The sequence below is a fragment of the Aulonocara sp. 'chitande type north' Nkhata Bay genome, linkage group LG7 (assembly GCF_057382095.1).
Source record: "Aulonocara sp. 'chitande type north' Nkhata Bay isolate Kocher_YH1m ecotype deep benthic linkage group LG7, A_spYH_male_GT1.1, whole genome shotgun sequence".
NCBI classification, from domain to species: domain Eukaryota; kingdom Metazoa; phylum Chordata; class Actinopteri; order Cichliformes; family Cichlidae; genus Aulonocara; species Aulonocara sp. 'chitande type north' Nkhata Bay.
Window position 1 is genome coordinate 27,701,279 of NC_141350.1, and position 20,423 is coordinate 27,721,701.

The following is a 20,423-nucleotide window of genomic DNA, read 5'->3' on the forward strand; positions in this document are numbered from 1 at the left end:
TCCTAGACCTTAGAGAACTTGACTATCTAGCTTGGCTAAGCACACACTTTATTTTTTTAATATGACACACTACATCTGCTAACCTCAGCATGTTGTAGTAAAAACATAAAACATTAAAGTTTTAGTAAGCTGTTAGGATGCTAGGGCTGGGCGATAGGGCCTAAAATCCATATCATGGTATAATTTGAAGCATGTGCGGTAACGATATAGATCGCGATATATTTTTTTCTTCTGTATACCGTATTTTCTATACTTAAAATCCTTTAATTTTCTCAAAACTCGACCGTGCACCTTATAATCCGGTGCGCCTTATGTATGAATTCTGGTTGTGCTTATTGACCTCAAACAGATTTTATGTGGTACACGCTCAAAAATCTGTCAAAAATGTTTTAGTAGGACTTTGGTAAGCTACAAAGCCGCACCACTTGATGGACTGTCGGAGCATTATGGGTACCGTAGTCAGGAGCCTCGCTGAGTAACCTGGGTCCAAAACTCCGTCTTCTTCGGGTCCCAAAGTCAAACGAACACTGCGGCATCACTGAGAGTTAAAAACGGTCTAAATTCTTTCATCTTTAATAAAATGATCAGCACTGCTGCTTTACCAGGTGTAAAAATTAAGTTTAACATCCAGGCATCCATGAAAACAGAATTTATTACATTTAACAGAGTTAGAAGTTAGCAGGAAGTTAGCTCGCTCGCTTCCACCTAAACATGATATACCACGTTCTGACCAGTGTTGGTCAAGTTACTTGAAAAAAGTAATCAGTAACTAATTACTGATTACTTCCCCAAAAAAGTAATCCCGTTACTTTACTGATTACTTGTTTTCAAAAGTAATTAATTACTTAGTTACTTTTTAAAAACACGATTTACAACCTGAATAGGTGATAAAGCGATAGATCTTTCAGCCCAATTCTACTTTTTCTGCATAATCCATCATACAAAATGTAATCAAATAGAAAAGTCTCTTTTTTTAACTTGTTTTATCAGTGTTAATCTTTTAACTTTATGCATCAAGTAAAAATTAAATTATATGCAACATTCTCTGACTTGAATAAATTAGTTTAACATTTAAACCTATTTTCTACACATTCCAGCACATAAAATGCCACGGGCGATCGTGACTCAAGAGTTGGGCGTTCGCCTTGTAATCGGAAGGTTGCCGGTTCGAGCCCCGGCTTGGACAGTCTTGGTCGTTGTGTCCTTGGGCAAGACACTTCACCCGTTGCCTACTGGTGGTGGTCAGAGGGCCCGGTGGCGCCAGTGTCCGGCAGCCTCGCCTCTGTCAGTGCGCCCCAGGGTGGCTGTGGCTACAATGTAGCTTGCCATCACCAGTGTGTGAATGTGTGTGTGAATGGGTGGATGACTGGATATGTAAAGCGCTATATAAATACAGGCCATTTACCATAAAATAAAATATTTTTTGTGTTTACACTCACTCTTTCAAATAGATGCAATTAAAACACAGCAGAAAATAAATAAAGTCAAAGACTCAGGTCCTGTTGCTCTATTTTCACCTGTAAAGCAGGACTGTGGTAGGCGGAGGTTTACCCTGGTGCAGGTGTGCCGCGGTCAATGGAAGAATCCGCGAGTTTCTCTGTGAATTTTCCATTACGTCATAGCTAGGGATGGGTACCGGTATCCGGTGCCATGATGGCACCGGTTCTGACATAGACGGTAGTAACCAGACCGAAAAGCAGCGCACATTTCGGTGCTTTATTTCGGTGCTTTTTTTTCCTGAGCTGTGATACACTTCTAGCCAATCATTTTACGTTTCCGAGGATAGTAGGCGGGCCCAGGTATGTACGTTCTTTTAGAGCAGAGCTACAGATTAAAAATGTCCAAGGCGAAGCGGTCAAAAGTCTGGCTGTACTTCACAGCAAAAGATGCAAACTCAGCAGCAACAAGTGCTTTAAGCTGATACTGTGATACTGTCAAAGGAGGTAACACCTCAAATCCGATGAAATACCTGGCGACGCATAGTGTTTTTTTTTTAAAGCCGAGAAATGCGCCGTATTTGATAGCTTGCTGCGAGACCTCACACCGAGCGCATCTACTGCGGGTGGGTTGCCTGTTATGCAACATCCCCCAAAAACACGAAGAGGAGAGTCCTGGCCCCTAGCCCTGCCAGTGTAGGAGAAATGATGAGGATGATGCAGCAGGAGCCGTTCTTCTCTGCGTGAGTAGCTTAATGTTGTTCGTGTGTAATTTACGTTGAGTAGGCTAACCACGTTATTACATTAATGCATGTAAGGTGAACTAGCAAACATCATCATAGCTACATGCGGCTGTCTTCTTGTTTGATGGCAGATACTCCCTTCACCCTGGCCAAAAAGGCTAAAAAGACCAAAGAAAAAGTGGAAAACAGTTAAACATGAGAGGTTTAGGACAAAGTTTGTGTTTTTTCCATTGTTTAAGCACTGCTTCCAGCCAAGAGTGATACCATATATGCCCCATAGCTGCAGAAAAGGCTAACATTGTTATCTTTTTACAAAAAACAGCTGAACATGAGAGGTTTTTGGACCAATTTTGTGTTCTCCATTCTTTAAGCACCGGTTTGAGCACCGTTTGAGCACCGGCACCGTTTCAAAAGTACCGATTTGGCACCGGTATCGGATAAAACCTAAACGATACCCATCCCTAGTCATAGCGCACTCGGTGCTTGCTCGGAAGTTTAGGGGTTTTTTCGCTGTAAAAAGAAGTTTTCTTCCCACGCACAACGGACACTAATGTATTTGTCACTTTTTATGGAATCAAACTCAAAGTAAGGTCAGTACTTCCACGCTTTAAATGCTGCACGCTCATACTCTCTCCCACACTCGATATATGATCCATTGTTGATCTGCACACAGCTGTTGTCACTAACGGCGCACTCGCTTACGTCACTGTCTTGAGACATTCTTGCAAAAAATCACGGTTTTAGTAACGCAATAACGCAGCGTTCCTACGGGAAAGTAACGGTAATCTAATTACCGTTTTTGCAATAGTAATCCCTTACTTTACTCGTTACTTGAAAAAAGTAACGCGTTACTGCCCATCTCTGGTTCTGACTGAGAGATTTCTGAAAAAATTCAAACGTACAACTCTGCTGTCACTTCCAACATGAACGAAGACAGGAAACTAAACAGCAGTGACTTTTTTTAGGGTTGCTGAAGTTGGGCTAGCTGGTATATAATGATGTGCTACATGATCACTAGCGACACAGCTATGTTAACATAACAAAAACACAGTGAAGCTGTAGGATGAACGCTAACTTTTTTCCACTCGATAAAAGTTAACGTGAGGGTTCCTGATGGTTTGGGACAAATGCAATCGCATGGCAGGATGCTATAAAGGGACCAAACTTCAGTCAGGAGAACAACTGAGATAATCCATCCACAAAACGAGGTTAGTCATTAATATACTGCAACAACATGGGAATAGAGCAGAATTCATTCATTAATGAATCAATGGTACGGAAGTGGAGGAAGCGCAGTTTTTGGCTTTCCTCATATTCCAAAACGTGCTTCGTCTCTTCGCTATTACTGTCACCCGGCATAAACTGCAGATGATATTGCTTGCAGCCGTTGCGATGCTTTTGACCAAAACAGGCGCAGCTTGATGACACCATCAACATGCACTATCAGGGTAGAGCGGTATAGTGAAAATCTCTACCATTGGCCAAATTCATATCGTTTCTACCGAATACCGTTTATACCGAATATCGTTTATACCGCCCACCCCATAGGACGCGTCCCTTTTCTGTGAAGTCTAGAGGGCATGACGGCAACAGCGCAAACTATATATAAAGTGGGTTTCCAAACAAAAACCCCATTCTTCACTGAAAGAAAAGAACACGTTAAACTCTAGAGCAGCGGTCCCCAACCACCAGGCCACGGACCGGTCTGTGAGTCGTTTGGTACCGGACCACGAGAGTTGAGGCTCAGGTGGGAAATTGATGGTTTTCAGGGTTTTTATCATTAACTCTGTTTCCCTGGGTCTTTGTAGTTGTGTCTTCTTATTATTATCTTATTTTGAAAGAAATATTTACGCGTTACCATGGTGGCCAGAGAGCAGACAGGAGGATGTTACTCTTAATGTTGGCGCATTTCAGGAGGACGCTGCTAATAAAGTTACATAATTACACAGTTAATTGGCATTTATTATTACATTTATAAAATACCACAGTTTTTGTCTTGGACGTATCATTTTATTTTGTTGTATTTGTTCGCTGCACCTTAAAGGCCGGTCCGTGAAAATCTTGTGTGACATTACACCGGTCCGTGGCGCAAAAAAGGTTGGGGACCGCTGCTCTAGAGTGAAACAACAAAGGTACAATGCCTAGGCAAAGCAATGGCAGAGCACTCCTAAAAAGCTTCTGCTAATCTTTAAACAGCAAAACAAACTAGGCCCCACAAATTTACTGCCATTATCTTCACCACTAGAACAGCAGGAACATATTTCCCGACACTTGGTAGCCAAAACAAAACAAAACGTATGCTGTAATGATAGAAAGGTGCTATACAAGTACAGTTTTGCTTATCTACTTAGAGAGTATACTCCATTAGATGTTACAAACTCATCGATGCTGGGTACTGGAATTTACACAAGCCTTAGAAGAAAACTGAAAATTACTGGAAGCAGCAGCAGTCATGCCAAACTATAATGTGCTGATCACTGTAGTTTGTTCAGTGAGTATGGTTTGATTGAATCGGTTTCCCTGATATAGGAATAGGGAAGGGTTTCAAAGTACCAAAAAAATTAGTTGCTGGTTTTAATTTAAATGTCTTATGAGATCCAAAAGTCCAAGAAAAAATTTATATATATATAAAATATATATAAAACAGGTCCGCGGCTCCGAACCATAGTAAAGGGACCTCTGGCTAATACGTCGGGTTCATGTCGGGCTCATAACCGAAAACTAGCTTTACTTTGTTGTCTGGGTCAACTTTGCTAGTGAGAGACAGAGAGACGTTGAAAGACTGCTCCAGCGGAACTTATTGTTTTCGGAGGAAAACACGAACACGGTGTACAGTCGAGTCTTAACAGCTTACTTACAGCTGGGCTCGTCAGGCACTCTTCTTGGCTGCAGTGGTTATTATTATATTTACATGCTTCCAGCTCCCGTTTCTGGTCGGTGACAACTCGTACTTTTCCTTTTTCTCCCTCCCTCGCTCACAGACACATAACAAGTATGGCAGTCCATTCTCCCTGCAGCACGGACTACACTGCCCATGAGGCTACATTCTTTAGGGCTATGCCTGTAACACTAATGCGTGTTTTGTTTGGGTTTCCACCGGTGTGGAATTATCAAAAATGGAGAGGGCATAGCCTAACATATGAAACAGGAAAAGACCGGCGTGTAATCCATTTATTTCAACAAAGTAACTGTATTCTGAATACCACCTTTTTAAACGGTAACTGTAACAGAATACAGTTACTCATATTTTGTATTTTAAATACATAACAGCGGTACATGTATTCCGATACTCCCCAACACTGTTTATAGACATGTCAGCATAGAACAATTAATGTTGGTTTAGTCAACATAGCATAGTTTTTTTTTCTGGTCTTTTTTTTGTTATTGTTGTTGATTTTCAGGTCACTTTGGAGTGATTCATTGGTGCGTCCGCTGTTTTATTTATTACTCTTTATGTCTTATCATTTCTCTTTCTGCACTCAGCAGTATGTTTGATCTGCCTTCAGTCCTGCCCTTTAACTACAAAAACACATAAACACACATACACAACCCAACCAGTCAGTCAGTCAATCAGTCAAACCACGACCACACTGAGGTTTGCCACATGGAAACACATGGTCTGTTTTCCCTGACAGTTGGTTTCAGGGAAAACAGACTAAAATTGGAGGGAGAGGGGGAGGGAGAGAGGGAGGGAGGGAGGGAGGGAGAGAGAGAGAGAGAGAGAGAGAGAGAGAGGTTTGTGCATTCTTTACCAAAGTTCTCGTGGTTGGCACTGCCCTCTAGTGGTCCAAGCAAAATATTTGTATTTATCAGCTTGTATTTATCTGTTCCCTCTTCTGCTGTTCGTAGCTAATGATATCAGGATTTTCACTTTGATCCCTCAGTGAACAGAGTTCAGACTGGTTAGAGCACTGAGCCTAGCTGAGATCCAGTGGAAAAGGAAATTTGCGAATGATTGGATAGAGTTTTCTGTCTGTCACCGCCAATCCTCAGCCTGCTTTAATCTGTGTTAATCCCAGACTTCATAGTGTCAGTCATCTGCATTGTCTCTGCACTACTAATCTCACCTCTGACCCAGAATCATACTTACAAACACAGACAGGAGCCATTTCAACAACCACAATTCACGTTACTCATCCATTGCTTACTTACCGGTAGTTAATAATTCAGTTCAATTTAATTAAATTTTATATATACAGCGCCACATCGCAACAGCAGTCACCTCAAGGCAGTAACAAATAAATCAATAAACAAATAAAGGCACATCATGATGGGCGCTAGGACAGTTTATGGCCCACCAAAGTCAATTTTAAAGGTATAACTATGGCTTCACATCTAAATTGAATTAATTCTTGATTATGCTCTTCAATTTTATATTGAAGAGCACAATTTCAGTTTTATGAAATTCAGCTTTGTAGTTTTTTGTGTAATTTTCCTAATCAGCAAACAAGCATTGAACACATTTCACCACTGAGTTGCTTCAAAAGAACAAGCTATAAAACATAATGTGATGTGATAACCTGCATTGAGGATCCGGACAATTTTAAAAGCAAAATCATAAAATGTAATATTTTCCTTTTAATTGACTCTTTCTTCTTTTTAATGTAGTCAATCATACATGATAATGTATCCAGTGTTCCCCTGTTCATCAAATTTACATAAAGGCTACTGAAATAATAAAAGTTACTATAATAGAAAATAAAGTCAAGGTAGATCTTAGTTTTGGTTAGAGTTTTGGTTCCTGTATTTGAATTTGTGTCCAAAAGTGCAGGCAAAAATGGAATATACACTGTAGAATGTGACAATCAATAATACCAAGCCAGCCACACTGTAATGAGTACATTTATTTATTTATTTATTTTATCAGGATCTGAAATGACTGAGGAAATGTAAGCTGTAAACCATCTGCAGAACTCGTGGGTTTAAAAGAGTGCATCACAGCATATTTTTAAAAAGAGAGGTTTTTATCTGTGTGTTTCAGTCTGCAGTTCAGAACCGGAGAACATCCAGGTGGCACCACACAACCTTAGCAGCCTGCTGGTGACATGGGAAAGGCCACGGGCAGTGTATGACTCCAGCATCGACAAGTACTCAGTCAACTACAGACTAGCTAGTACAGAGAATGCTGTCTCATCTGAATATCTGACTGACGGAGACCAGGATGTGGTGAGAAAGCAACCAACAGTTCATAATATAAAAAACATTTTCTCTTAAATTTTGTGATATTTGCCATCTGTCCATCCATCCATCCATCCATCCATCCATCCATCCATCCATCCATCCATCTTCTTCCACTGATCAGGGGCCGGGTCATGGGGGGCCAGACAAGGCAGAGAAGCCCAGACCTCCCTCTCCCCTACCACCTCCTCCAGCTTGTCCAAGGGAACACCAAGGCATTCCCAGGCCAACCGAGAGATATAATCTCTCCAGCGTGTCCTGGGTCTGCCCCGGGGCCTCCTCCCAGTGGGGCATACCTGGAACACCTCGCCCAGGATGCGCCCAAGAGGCATTCTTGTCAGATGCCCAAACCATCTCAACTGGCTCCTTTCATTGTGGAGGAGCAGTGGGTCTACTCTTAGTCCTTCCCAGATGGCTGAACTCCTCACCCTATCTCTAAGGGAAAGGCCAGCCAACCTTTGGAGGAAGCCCATTTGTGCTGCTAGTATCCGCACTACCCACAGCTTGTGACTGTAGATGAGGGTAGGGACGTGGATCAACCAGTAAATTGAGAGCTTCGTTTTTACATTCAGCTCTATCTTCACCATAACAGACCAGTACAGCGTCCGCATCACTGCAGCCGCAGCACCAATCCACCTGTTAATCTCTCACTCCCTCATCACTTGTGAACAAGACCCCGAGATTTTAGTTTAATTCACTTGGGGTAGGAAGTTGTCCCTGACCCGAAGTGGGCAATTCACCCTTTTCCGGCTGAGGGCCATGGCCTCAGATTTGGAGGTGCTGATTCTCATTTCCACTGCTTCACACTCTACTGCAAGCTGTTCCAGTGCGAGCTGGAGGCCATCATACATTAAGGCTAACAGAACCGCATCATCTGCAAAAAGCAGAGATGAGATTCTGAGACCACCCAAGTGAAAGCCTCCCTCCACTTGGCTACTTCTAGAAATTCTCTCCATAAAAAAGGGCCTGTTGCAATGGGTCAGACATCCCATACTCCTGAAGCACCTCCCACAGAACACTCTGAAGGACATGGTTGAATGCCTTCTCCAAGTCCACAAAATATATGTAGACTGGTTGGGCAAACTCCCATGCACCCTCAAGTATCGTTGAGAGGGTAAAGAGCTGGTCCAGTGTTCCACGACCAGGACGAAAGCCGCATTGTTCCTCCTGTATCCGAGGTTCAACTAAAGGACGGACTCGCCAGCACCATGGCATAGACTTTCCCAAGGAGGCTGAGGGTGTGATCCCCTATAGTTGGAGCACACCCTTCTTAAGTATCCGTCGCATGACAGTTTGCCAGAATTTCTTCCTTTTCCATGGCCTCTCCAAACTCCTCTCACACTGGGTTTTTGCTTTAGTCACTGCCTGAGTCGCGTTCTGCTTGGCCTGTCAGTACCTATCAGCTGCCTCTGACGTCCCGAAAGCTAACCAAGCCCAATAGGACTCCTCCTTTAGCCTGGTGGCTCCCTTCACTTCTGGTGTCCCAACATTTGGTTCGGCGGTTACTACCACGACAGGCAGCAACCACCTTACAGCTGCAGCTCAGTGCAGCGGCTTCAGCAGTGGAGGTGCTGAACATGGTCCATTCAGACTCGATGTCCCCAATCTCCCTTGGAACGCTGTTGAAGCTCTGCCTGAGGTGTGAGTTGAAGATCTTGCAGACTGGACCTCTGCCAGGCGTTCCCAGCTCACCCTCATTATACATTTTGGTGTGTCAGGTCTGTCCAGCATCCTCCCCCCCACTACCTGATCCAACTCACCACCAGGTGGTGATCAGCTCAGCCCCTCTCTTCACCCAAAATATTTCCACAAGTCTGGTGATACGATTACAAAATCGTTTACAAAAATGTTTGTTACAACTGTGGTTTGCACAGGCGTCCAGTAACAAAACACTGCTCAGGTTCAGATCCGGGAGCCCATTCCTTCCAGTCACGCCCCCTCCAGGTCTCACTGTCATTTCTTACATGAGCGTTGAAGTCTCCCAGTAGGACAACAGTCCCCATGTGGAGCACTCTCAAGCACCCAGGGACTCCAAGAAGGCTGGGTACTTTGAAGTAAACTGCGCATAAGCGGAGACGACAGTCAGGACCTGTCCTCTGACCTGAAGGTGCAGGGTGCAAGCCCTCTTGTCCAGAAACCCCAACGTATAGGCAACAAGCCGAGGGGATACTAGAATACCCACCCCAGTCTGCTGCCTCTCAGCAAGGGCAACTCTAGACTGAGATAGAGTCTAGGCCCTCACCAGGACCCCAAGCCATGCATTGAGGTGAGCCCGACTATATCTAGCAGGTACCTCTCAACCTCATGCACTAACCCAGACACCAGAGAGGTGACATTCCATGTCCCAATCACTAGTTTTGGTAGTCAGGGTTTGGTCCGACAGGGCCTCTGCTCCTGGCCGCCACCCAAAGCACATTGTACCCGACACCTATGGCACCTTCTGTGGGTAGTGGGCCTGCAGGAGGCCATGTCCCTTTTTCGAACTGTGCCTGGCTGTGCCCCATGGATGCCATTGGGCACCCTCCCCGGGCCTGGCTCCAGTGAGGGGCCCTGGAAGGGTGAACTGTTCCCTTGGACTTATTCGATTCAATTCAGTTTTATTTATATAGCGCCAAATCACAACAACAGTCGCCTCAAGGCGCTTTATATTGTACAGTAGATCCTACAATAATACATACAGAGAAAAACCCAACAATCATATGACCCCCTATGAGCAAGCACTTTGGCGACAGTGGGAAGGAAAAACTCCCTTTTAACAGGAAGAAACCTCCGGCAGAACCAGGCTCAGGGAGGGGCGGGCATCTGCTACGACCGGTGACTTATACTCATGGGGGTCTTTTGAATTCCTCATTGTTTGGTCCCTTACCCAGGACCAATTTGCCATGGGAGACACTACCAAGGGGGACAACATAGCCCCTGGAATCCCTGGAACACACAAACCCCGTCCACCACGTTAAGGTAGCAATTCACAGAGGGGTGATATTTTCGCCAATTATATTAACCATTGACCTCTGTAAAGCCTGAATAAGCAGCTGTTGCACAAATGATAATCACCGAACCTCTAAGAACTGTGCACTGCTTACTACTACTAAAAACTGTCTTCTCAAAAAGGTGTTCACTAGGCTGCTCAATGTTTTTGGTGTGGCTTTAATGGTAAATAATTCTTAGCCATATTGTTATTTCATAGTCTAGGGAGTATGTTGAAGTTCACCTGTAGGCCAACCCAAAAGTGTCGCCCTGGATTTTATGTTAGACAATAAACTTTGTGTTGAAATAAAAGTTTTATGACACTTCCACAATATGTGCAAGATACTTGCCAAAAGTAAAATGTCTTTTTTGCCAAATGATGAATGTCTGCAACAACTTCTGTGGTGTTTAATCGCAAGGTAGCAAATTAAATAAGTCTCGGACACAGAAAATTTTCAGCATTAATATCATTAGGTGATGAGGTAAGGATGCTTACTTACACTCATTAGACACTTTGTTAGGTGCACCCGTTGAACTGCTAGATAATGCAAATATCTAGTCAACCAAATCACATTGCAAAAGATGAACATTTTCTCAAAACAGAAAATATCCAGAGAATGGCATGTGTTTGGGTGAAAATGCTGTTAATGCCAGAGGTCAGAGGAGAATGGCTAGAATGCTTTGAGCTGATAGGATGGCAACAGTAATTTAGATATCTACTGGTTATAACCAAGGTATGCTTAAGAGTACAGCACGTTGAACTGTGAAGAAGATGTGTTACAGCAGCAACAGAAGAAGGCGACAATAGTTGCTGCTGTCAGCTAAGAACAGGAACCTGAGGCTATAACTTGTAGGGGATCACCAAAGTAGGACAGCAACAGCCTGGAAGAATGATGTTTGGTCTAATAAATGTAGATTTCTGCTGCAAAATTTGGATGGCAAAAATCCCAATTTGGTTAACAACATGAAAGCTCTCGATACCTGCCATGTATAAAGAGCCAACAAATCTGTGGCAGCTGCATGATGCTGTCATGTCAATATGGATCAAAATATCTAAGAAATATGTATAGGAATTTGTCTACAACAGCGGTCCCCAACCCCTGGGCCACGCACCGGTACCGGACCATGAGTCGTTTGGTACCGGGCACGAGCCTAGTTTTAGGATAGCTGTAACATTCACTTGTACACTGTACTTTGACCATGGTTTAACTCCTTGTGAGTGAAATAAAGACATGCAAATGACTGTAGAGAATGGAAGTAGGTAATCTTGGCACTGATGTGATATTCTTTCACCAGGGTGCGATACTTGATGACCTCTTGGCCAACACCAGTTATATGATCCAGGTTGTGGCGGTGTGCTCCAATGGTCTGTACGGACGTTCAAGCAACCCATTGATGGTTGTCATGCCCATTGACAACCCTGGTAAGAGCAAGCGTGCCCATCACCAGGCATAACCACAAAATCTATTAATTGTGAAATAGTAAGGCTAGTGCAAATTGTGACTTTGTGACAAACCTGCAAGATAGCCAAACCTGTATATTATAAAATTAATTTGTATTGAACCTTTACAAAGTGCAAAATAATTGGTTAACACTTAGTAATGTTATTGGTCACATTACTGTTACTAAGTCATCATTTAACCATATTTTAAATATATTCCAGTCACTTTTACATATTATTAATAATTAATAATTTAAATTTAATCTAATAACGTGGATGCATTTTTTATTTCATTCAACATTTTTATTTACTATGGCATTTTATTGGTTTTTTTTTATTTTCATCATTTTCTTTTGCTATTCTCTCTTTACATTTTTCTGTTGTTTTATGGTCATAAATGGAATAAACTGCATTAGAAGATAAAAGCTTATAAATTACCACACACTAACAAGGTCACTTTTGTAACGGAAACATCTGGTTTTGGTTGAGGCTAGAGAATTTCTTTTTTCCGTCTAAAAGGGTTTTGTTTAACCTTACTTAACACAAAGACCTGAAGCTGAGGAAAAACTGCTTCAGCCCTTCAAACTAACTAAATTGTTACTGAAATATGATCATTAGGGTGCAATTAATTAACTTTTTTGGTTTCTTACACATTTTCTTTGTAAACAATTTATCCCAAATATCTGTCCTCCCCTAAATCCTGAATAAATATTTCTTGTGTTTTTCCTCATCTCCTTTTCACCCTACCCATTTTACCTTCCCTATGGTTGTACACATGTAACTGACTACATTTGATTTAACACACAAAAACATGTTTCATCTTTTCTGTGTTTTTAACTGTTTCTTTAGATTCTTAAAATATACTCTTCCTGTATTTAGAGTTAAACAATATACTTGGTTTAAAGAGTCATTTTTAGTGTTGCAAAGCTGCCATCTTTGTTTTGCTGTCATCCACATTCACATGGCATCTGTTCTGCTTCCCAAACCTTTTGTTTTTGCAGCCTTTTGTTTAGTGAGGACTGGATTGGCAGTTATAGTGACTTTGTATTTCAGCTGAACTTAATAATAAATAAACCGATATGTGTTCTTACAATCAAAAAGATGAAGTATCCTATTATCCTGTATCTTATTGTAATATTCTTCAATATTCATTAGATTTACATAAGTGAATTTTTCCTAACTTGGGTTTTGGATACATGCTAACATTCTGGCAGTCATAGCTGCCTAGAAATAGTTCTGTCACAAAAAAACATAGAAATCGACATCTTAAAAACACCTTAAATATAAGTAGATTACTACTTATATTTAAGTAGCATTACCTTATTTTCAGGTATAAAGAAGACTCTCTGAAATTAGGAAATGGAGCGATTCTGATGTGACAGCTACTTATATTTAAGTAGCATTACCTTATTTTCAATTATATTGTAGGGTCTCTACCTTGTAAAGTGCCTTGAGGCAACTGTTGCTGTGATTTGGCACTATATGAATAAAACTGAATTGATTATAGCATTTACAAGACTGTGAGGAATAACTAACAAGGCAACGTTTTACTCACCTTTAAAATTAGTCACTTTTAAAATTGAAAAAATATTTCAGACCGAGTAAAGTGTATAGCATAACTTTATTACTGGACTGGTTGCGCAGGTCCTATCATGCTACCACACTGGAATTCACTGAGCTCCTGAGAGCAAACCATACATGATTATAGTAGGAATTTTATGATCACCAAATGAAGTACGTTCAAAATACAATTCCTATACAGAAATTTGCAAAAGTGTTATTTATGATCTATAATGATGATATGTGTTCTAGGAAAAAATACTGATATGTATTTCATTTGTAAATGCCATGGTGCTAATGTTGATAAAGTTAACACACATATCATTTCCCTGAGTCTTCTCCATCAAGCCTGTTTCTTTAAACTTGTAAAACCTCACTTCATGCTTCTCAAACAAGTCTGATCTGGTCCTTGTGGTGTGTCATTTAGCTTCAAACAGGTAAGAGCCACTAGCCCACCATTTACACACCTGCCCCCTTAAATCCCCACTGTGTGCTGTCTCTAAGTTCAGTCAGCTTGTGCAGCATTAGCAGATAACTCTCCTTATGAGTTTGTTTTATTCCTCTTAGGGAACAGGTGGATCCAGTCTGAAAACAAAAGTTTGAGACAATCGGAGTTAAAGAAGTAACTTGAAAGCTTTTTGTTCAGATTCCTTTCTGTAACTTGTCTAGTTTTATAAGAATGAAACAGGAAAAACTACAAGTTGCAAATGCTTCATGTGTTTGTGTCTTTTGGGGATAATTCCTGCATGCAGGTACCCGATATGTTGTCACCATTTGTTTTTTTCATAAATTGTCATTTTATCACATGTAGTTGTCTGAATAATCCTCCTCTTTTTCATTTTCTCCATATGGTTTTTTGTATTGTCCTTTTTTCTATCCCGAGTGACACATTCCCATTCTGATTATTGGTCCTAGAATAACAAAACTAAATGAAAGGATTAATTGTCCAGGAGCTTACCTGTTCTTGTCTGAGATGTTTTCGTCTGTGTTTCCAATTTGTTATGACCTTTGTTACCTATTTCTGCTTTTTCAGCATTTTCTTTCTTTGAACATTGTTTTTAATTCTGGAAATTAAAAATAACATGAATATAAGTTGAAGGAAACTTAAAGCCATCCTGAAGAAAATTTAAGCTAGAGTTATTTTGAAATTAAGTGATTTATTCTAGTTCTTGTTTGCATTGTATATGACTAATGTTGCATTCTGTTCCCTTTCTAGAAAATGCACTGGATCCAGCTTCTTATGAATATAGTAATGAGGTAAAAACAAAAATCCTATTTTCCCCATCTCATTGTTTAATTGTAGAATTACTGTTACTTGTCAAAGTCTGTAAACCATACTTTTACCAACAGGTCAAGTATGATCTAGATCTTACCTGGGATGAAATAGGACAAACTAAGGACCACGATCTGGATTGGAGTGCAACAAACTTGCAGAGGACAACAACTTCTGAATCACCTTTTTTGCTTTTGCCTACTATTAGAACTACAACAGTAGAGTCGGGTCACAGGAAAGTTACCAAGGATCCACTTCCTCCTCTTAGAGCCACTCAATCTGGTCAAGTGTTGAGCAATTCTGAAGAGATGCAACAACATAGTACCTCCATGTGGTCACCAGAAATGACCCTGCCACCAGAAACAAAGGGAAGAGCTAACTTCAATGCCAATGCTCTGTTTAATTTAACCAAAACAACCAAAGAAAACTCACTTTATACCACCACTGCTCCTTTACACCGCACGATAAAAATAGATGGTGTTCATGGAGGCATTACCCTAAACGGAAAAGGCAAAATAAAGGGAGGTATAAGTACCACTGCTCCCACAGTCACCACTTCAAAGGCTGATTACATTAATAGAGGATTAAGTCAACAAGATTATTCTGGAAAAGTAACTACCACTACTCCTACAATTACCAGTGCAAAGACCAAAGAAGGTAATGTTTCTCAATCAGGCAACACTGCAACCAATGTCATGTCTCATATAAGTAATGTGAGCAGCACAACGTCGTCTTCTACATCCTTCATCCAAACCAAGACTGATCCACGTTTGGCACACCCAACAAACAAAGACAACACCACTGATAGAAGTCTTTCTACTAAGCCCAGAGGTATTCCAGAGATCCAGACAGAAAGCTCAACTTCCAAACCTTCCTCTTCACCTACCAAAACATCTGTCCAATTAAGCCGCATTCTCGTGCAGACCACAAAGCCACTGTCCAATGGTGAGAGCCTATTTGTGTTCCCCTCAACTTCCTCCTCCTTCACCTCCTCTCCTTTGTGTGACGCCGTGGATTCCAGCTGTGCCTCTTCCACCTGCTTGCATGATCCTACCTCCTCTTGGCCTGTATTGTCTCCCTTGGACTCACAGCTTACTGCTACATCCCTGTCACCTGTCAAAGACCCAGTTTCCCAGGCTTCAGTCTTCACGCTATCTGCCTCTACCCTGCCTTACCTCCCTCACCCCTCACACTCCCTGTCTGGTTGGGCGACTGACCCTGTCTTTCATGGTGTTGGGTTTGATGATACTGATAGCAATGATGATGTGTTGTCTGGATCTTCAAGTAATCCCTCAGTATTTAGCAGTACACCTCCACTCCAAGCACTTCTAGACCCGTCTGCTATTGTTTTCACCACCAAGCTCTCTGAATCTTCCTGGGATCAGTCTCTCTCAGCAGCATCTCTGTCTGTCATCCCCACCCTAGAACCTTCGGTTCATCTGTCTAGTAACCGCTTCCTTTTTGACCCTACCCTGGGATTATCTAGTTCTTTCTCATCTGTTTTTGACAATTCAAGATATGCCACAGGGAAAACAATAGAGACTTTTCTCAAAGAGGGCAGTGGTGACAGGTTTCCATTAGTTAGCGATGTGCATGCCCTGTGTGACTGCTCTTTGGAGCCATCAGCATCCTCCCCTTGGTTGCATTTGTTAAATGTTGAATTGTCCTCCTCAGCCTGGGACTCTATAAGTTTAGAGCTTTACTCAAGTTTGGGCTTCCTTTCAGCCACTCATGTTGACTTTGACAATTTTCTACACTCTTTATCTGTGGTGGGCTCTGATGGTCTGTCCTTAGGTCAGCCACTGTCATCCCGTAGTGCTATCTTGCCTTCATCATCTTCTTCACACTCCCAGGTTCTCCAAGCCACCCAAAGTGACCTGCCAATTTCTGTTGCAGCCACAGCATCTGCCATCATGGAATCCTGGTTCTCTGTATCATCTGTGCTAACTCCTTCACCCACAGCCTCCCCCACCACTCTCGCTTCAGAGGGACAGGTGATAGACACCAGTACCAGTGCATCTGGCTCAGGCCTGTTCCCCGACTCCCAGGAGGGCATAGATCAGGAGTGGGACATGGTTCAAACTTCAACCTCTGGGGAGAGCATGCTCCCTTACTCGATGAACGTTATTAGCAGTGCTTCCCCATCTAGCTCCTCAGAGGCTGGCCAGAACCCAGACGATCTGGATGAACACTCCTCAGCATTTTATTTTGAAAGTGAGAGTAGCAATGCATTGGGCTTCGAGGTAGGAGACACGACAACGGAAGCAGTAACCTCTGCTTCACATTGGTCGCTAGGTAGGGAGGAGGGGAGCAGCTCAGGGCAGAGTGAAAGCCTCTACGACAACGAGACATCTTCTGACTTCAGTATCTCTGAGCACACAGAAAGGGAGTTGACAGAAGAGGAGCCAGTAGCAGGTAAAACAAAACAAAAAAAAAGCTGCCAGTGTGCGGGGGACAAAAACTTCACTGCATTTGCAATTTTGCCCTGGAAACTAGGAAACACATGCTTTGTTAGAAAGAATTTTGAACATCCAAAAGACTAATCTACTTCTCTTCATTTGTAAGAGAAGAAAAAGAAAACGTCATTTATAATTTCAGTCTGTTAAATCAAAATAAAGAAAATTCACTTAACTATACAGGCCCCTTAACTATTATGAACCTTTCATCACATTCTTCACTATAATTTCAGATATATTTATCTTAATGGATTGCATCCAGCCATATATTGTTGTTTTTTCAAACTGCATATCAGGGATGTAAATAGCTCCACTTCCATGTGAAGTATTTTTCTTATTTAATATAATTCTAATGGAGCCTCTCTGATGACATGTGAGGCAGTAAGATATTCATGGCCACTAATAAAGAAGAAGATGCGAAAATGCAGGAGCCCTAAACGCTGCACTACATTTGATGACAGAATAAAACCTTTTAAAGAGGCCACACTATCATGAGATAGAGACAGAAAGTTAAAGAATATCCTGACAACAACCAAAATTATTACTGTAATTTAAAAAAAAAAAAAAAAAGATGACATGTGGTCTAGCTTTGGTCATCAAGGTTTAGTGATGCTCAAAAACCCTAAACACTGAAATGCCTTTTCAAATGTTGCTTGACATGGGCACCAGAGGGCAGCAGAGCTGTTTTGATTTTCAAAGTGGTTCACATATCTATATTATCTTTATATTGTCTCAGCTGTGCTATGTATAGGTTGTAAATATGAGTGAAAAGTGATTTAAAGTTGTAGTATTTACAAAGTAAATCAAGTAATAAATAACAGAGAAAGATTTTTTCCCTTCCTGGCAGGCTTTGATTTTTAGTTTATTTAAATGAAATTCACATTGATCTTATTAAAATCTTGCTGCAGGTGGGTAATATCATAATTAATATCCCTGTTACTTCAAAGTTGCATAATAATAATAATAATTCTTTAAAAAACTTAAAATATCTTTTTTTTTCTTGGTTGGATTTTTCTTTTTTTTAAGATTTTCATCCATAAAGCTTTGTTCGTCAAAGTGTCCTTGAAAATACCAAAATTTTATGATTTAAAAAAAAAAAAGTATTCACATGGTCTTGTTGTAGAAGGTCTTGGTGTGTTACTGCACTAATAACAACAAAGGCCAAATGTTTGCAAATGGAAAAGAAAAGTAGTGGGTCACTCCTTTTATTTTATTTTTTTAGAGGTAATTTGAGGTCAACTGATCTGTGTTGTATGATGTGTATTGAACATTGCCTTGACTTTTCTTTCAGATAAATTAAAAATAAAGCCTGCCTGGTAGCTAAATATATGTTAGGGGGAAACCTCCAACCTTTTTATTTATATTTGTTAAGAGGGGGTTTTAAGACTGTTGGTTCCTTAAGTCACATATTTGATTTGATTTGATTTTTAATTTTTTGAGTTGAGTCTTCTATTTCAATTTCCTCATTGAATTGACTAATATTTTTCATCCTCTAGTAATTAGTCCAAGGTTTAAAACCGGCATAAAAAGGTGTGCTGGATGAATTATTGGATGAATTGGTTTTACTTTTAAAGCGCACCACAAACTCGATATGAGCTGGTTAACAGGTCTGACCCACTCATTCATGACAGTACAGGGTCAGTCTGTGCAGAAAAGGTCTAGCAAACAGCTTTTCAGTCATGTGTAGTTCACACTATTGTTGTTTTTACAGGCTGTCAGAAAGGATGGTTTAGCGGCTAAATTGAATTCAATTTTATTTATACAACACCAAATTACAACAACAGTCACCTCAAGGCACTTTTATATTTTAAGGTAAATCGTACAATAATATAACAGACAAATGCAAGTGCTTTGGCAACAGTGAGAAGGAAAAACTCCCTTTTAACAGGAAGAAACCTCCCGCAGAGCCAGGCTCAGGGAGGGGCAGCCATCTGCTGCGACCAGTTGAGGTAAGGGGAGCTGCTGAGTGACCTCAGGTTCAGCCATTATAGGTTATGTACTTTGAGGAATCAGTGATGGACTTTTCATTAAAGGCTTTTGTGCCTCCCTGTGTTTCAAATGGTTTGGCAGGTGTTTTTATCGTGATGAATTTTGTATTTGTACAGCACATTAGTCAATTTTGAATGAGGGAGAGCATTGTGTTTTGAGATATAAATGTGTTTTTTTATTCTAAAATAGATATTAGAGGTATGAGAATGTCCAACGTTGTTTCATAAACACTTTGAGTAAGCCAAGAAGAGCTCAGTTACATTTTATTTGCTTCTTTTTTTTCTTGTAAGTCTTCAAATTATTAATTATTCTTCACGTTTTTGGGGTCACCATTAAATTTGTATGTGTTACCTGCCAAGATGATGAAGTACAAAGGGATAGTACTATAAGTTCTAATTATTTTTGATAATAATTTATTTTGCAACAAGTTTGGAAGTTGGTCCACAACTTGTGTTTAATTAATCAGATGTGAAATTTCCATTTGAATCATGTTTCAGTTGAGTGAAATGTTGTTTAGGTCTTCCACAGCGTACATTTCTATCCACTTTTACAGGAAAGATGCACTGTGGGTATTTTTCATATATCATTAAAAATAATTAGTGAAAGCTCACAAAAATAATACCTAACACCTGGAAACAGAAGAGCACAGTGCAAAGAAATCTGTGTAACCTACGATGCTGTATTACCATTTTGCTACGTGCTCTAATGCAGCGGTCCCCGTCCCCTGGGCCACGGACCGGTACTGGTCCATGAGTCGTTTGGTACCGGGCCGCGAGGGTTGAGGCTTGGGTGGGAAATTTACGCTTTTCAGGGTTTTCATTGGTTTTTATCCTTATTTTCTTTATCGTTTTTATCGTTAACTTGGTTTTCCTGGGTCTTTTCCCGTGTGTTATAAATAAATCTCTTTTTTTTTTGGTACTGGTTTTGTTTTGTTGTATTTATCCGCGGCACCTTAAAGGCCAGTCCATGAAAATATTGTCACACGTAAACTGGTCCGTGGTGCAAAAATGGTTGGGGACCGCTGCTCTAACATATAAATAAATAAATAAATTACTTATGTATTCACTTAAGTAATTTAAGTACAATGAAAAAAGTCGATACAACCCCACAAGAGAAAGGAAAGCTTGTTTTATTATTCTTGGAGGTCTCATATTGAAGTTTTGCAAATGTGACATCAGAAAACCCTTTTGATGCTGATTTTTAATTCTTTCTTTTACATTGGACCATCTATGGTTGTTTTCCTATTTTCTTTCCTCTACTTTTAAATGTTCCATGCTTATATGCTCAAAGTTTCAAATATACTTCAGGCAAAGTTGTTCAATTGAACCAAGTGGGAGAGTAAGTACAGTTTGTTGACAAGACCTGATTGATAAAATTATG

General features: G+C 40.8%; 1 protein-coding gene across 3 annotated transcripts in view; it reads left to right on the plus strand.

The window, feature by feature from the left end:
• Positions 1-20,423, plus strand: part of LOC147325318 (receptor-type tyrosine-protein phosphatase zeta-like) — a 96,450-nt gene that overhangs the window by 44,475 nt on the left and 31,552 nt on the right. For all 3 annotated transcript variants that reach the window (XR_015130310.1, XM_086299779.1, XM_086299780.1), the window contains exons 9-12: positions 7,161-7,345; positions 11,621-11,747; positions 14,542-14,582; positions 14,676-17,013. Coding sequence is in view for 2 of the 3 variants with exons in the window: in XM_086299779.1 (XP_086155905.1) it covers positions 7,161-7,345; positions 11,621-11,747; positions 14,542-14,582; positions 14,676-17,013 (2,691 nt within the window). In the remaining variant the exon portion in view is untranslated. The remainder of the gene's footprint in view (positions 1-7,160; positions 7,346-11,620; positions 11,748-14,541; positions 14,583-14,675; positions 17,014-20,423) is intronic.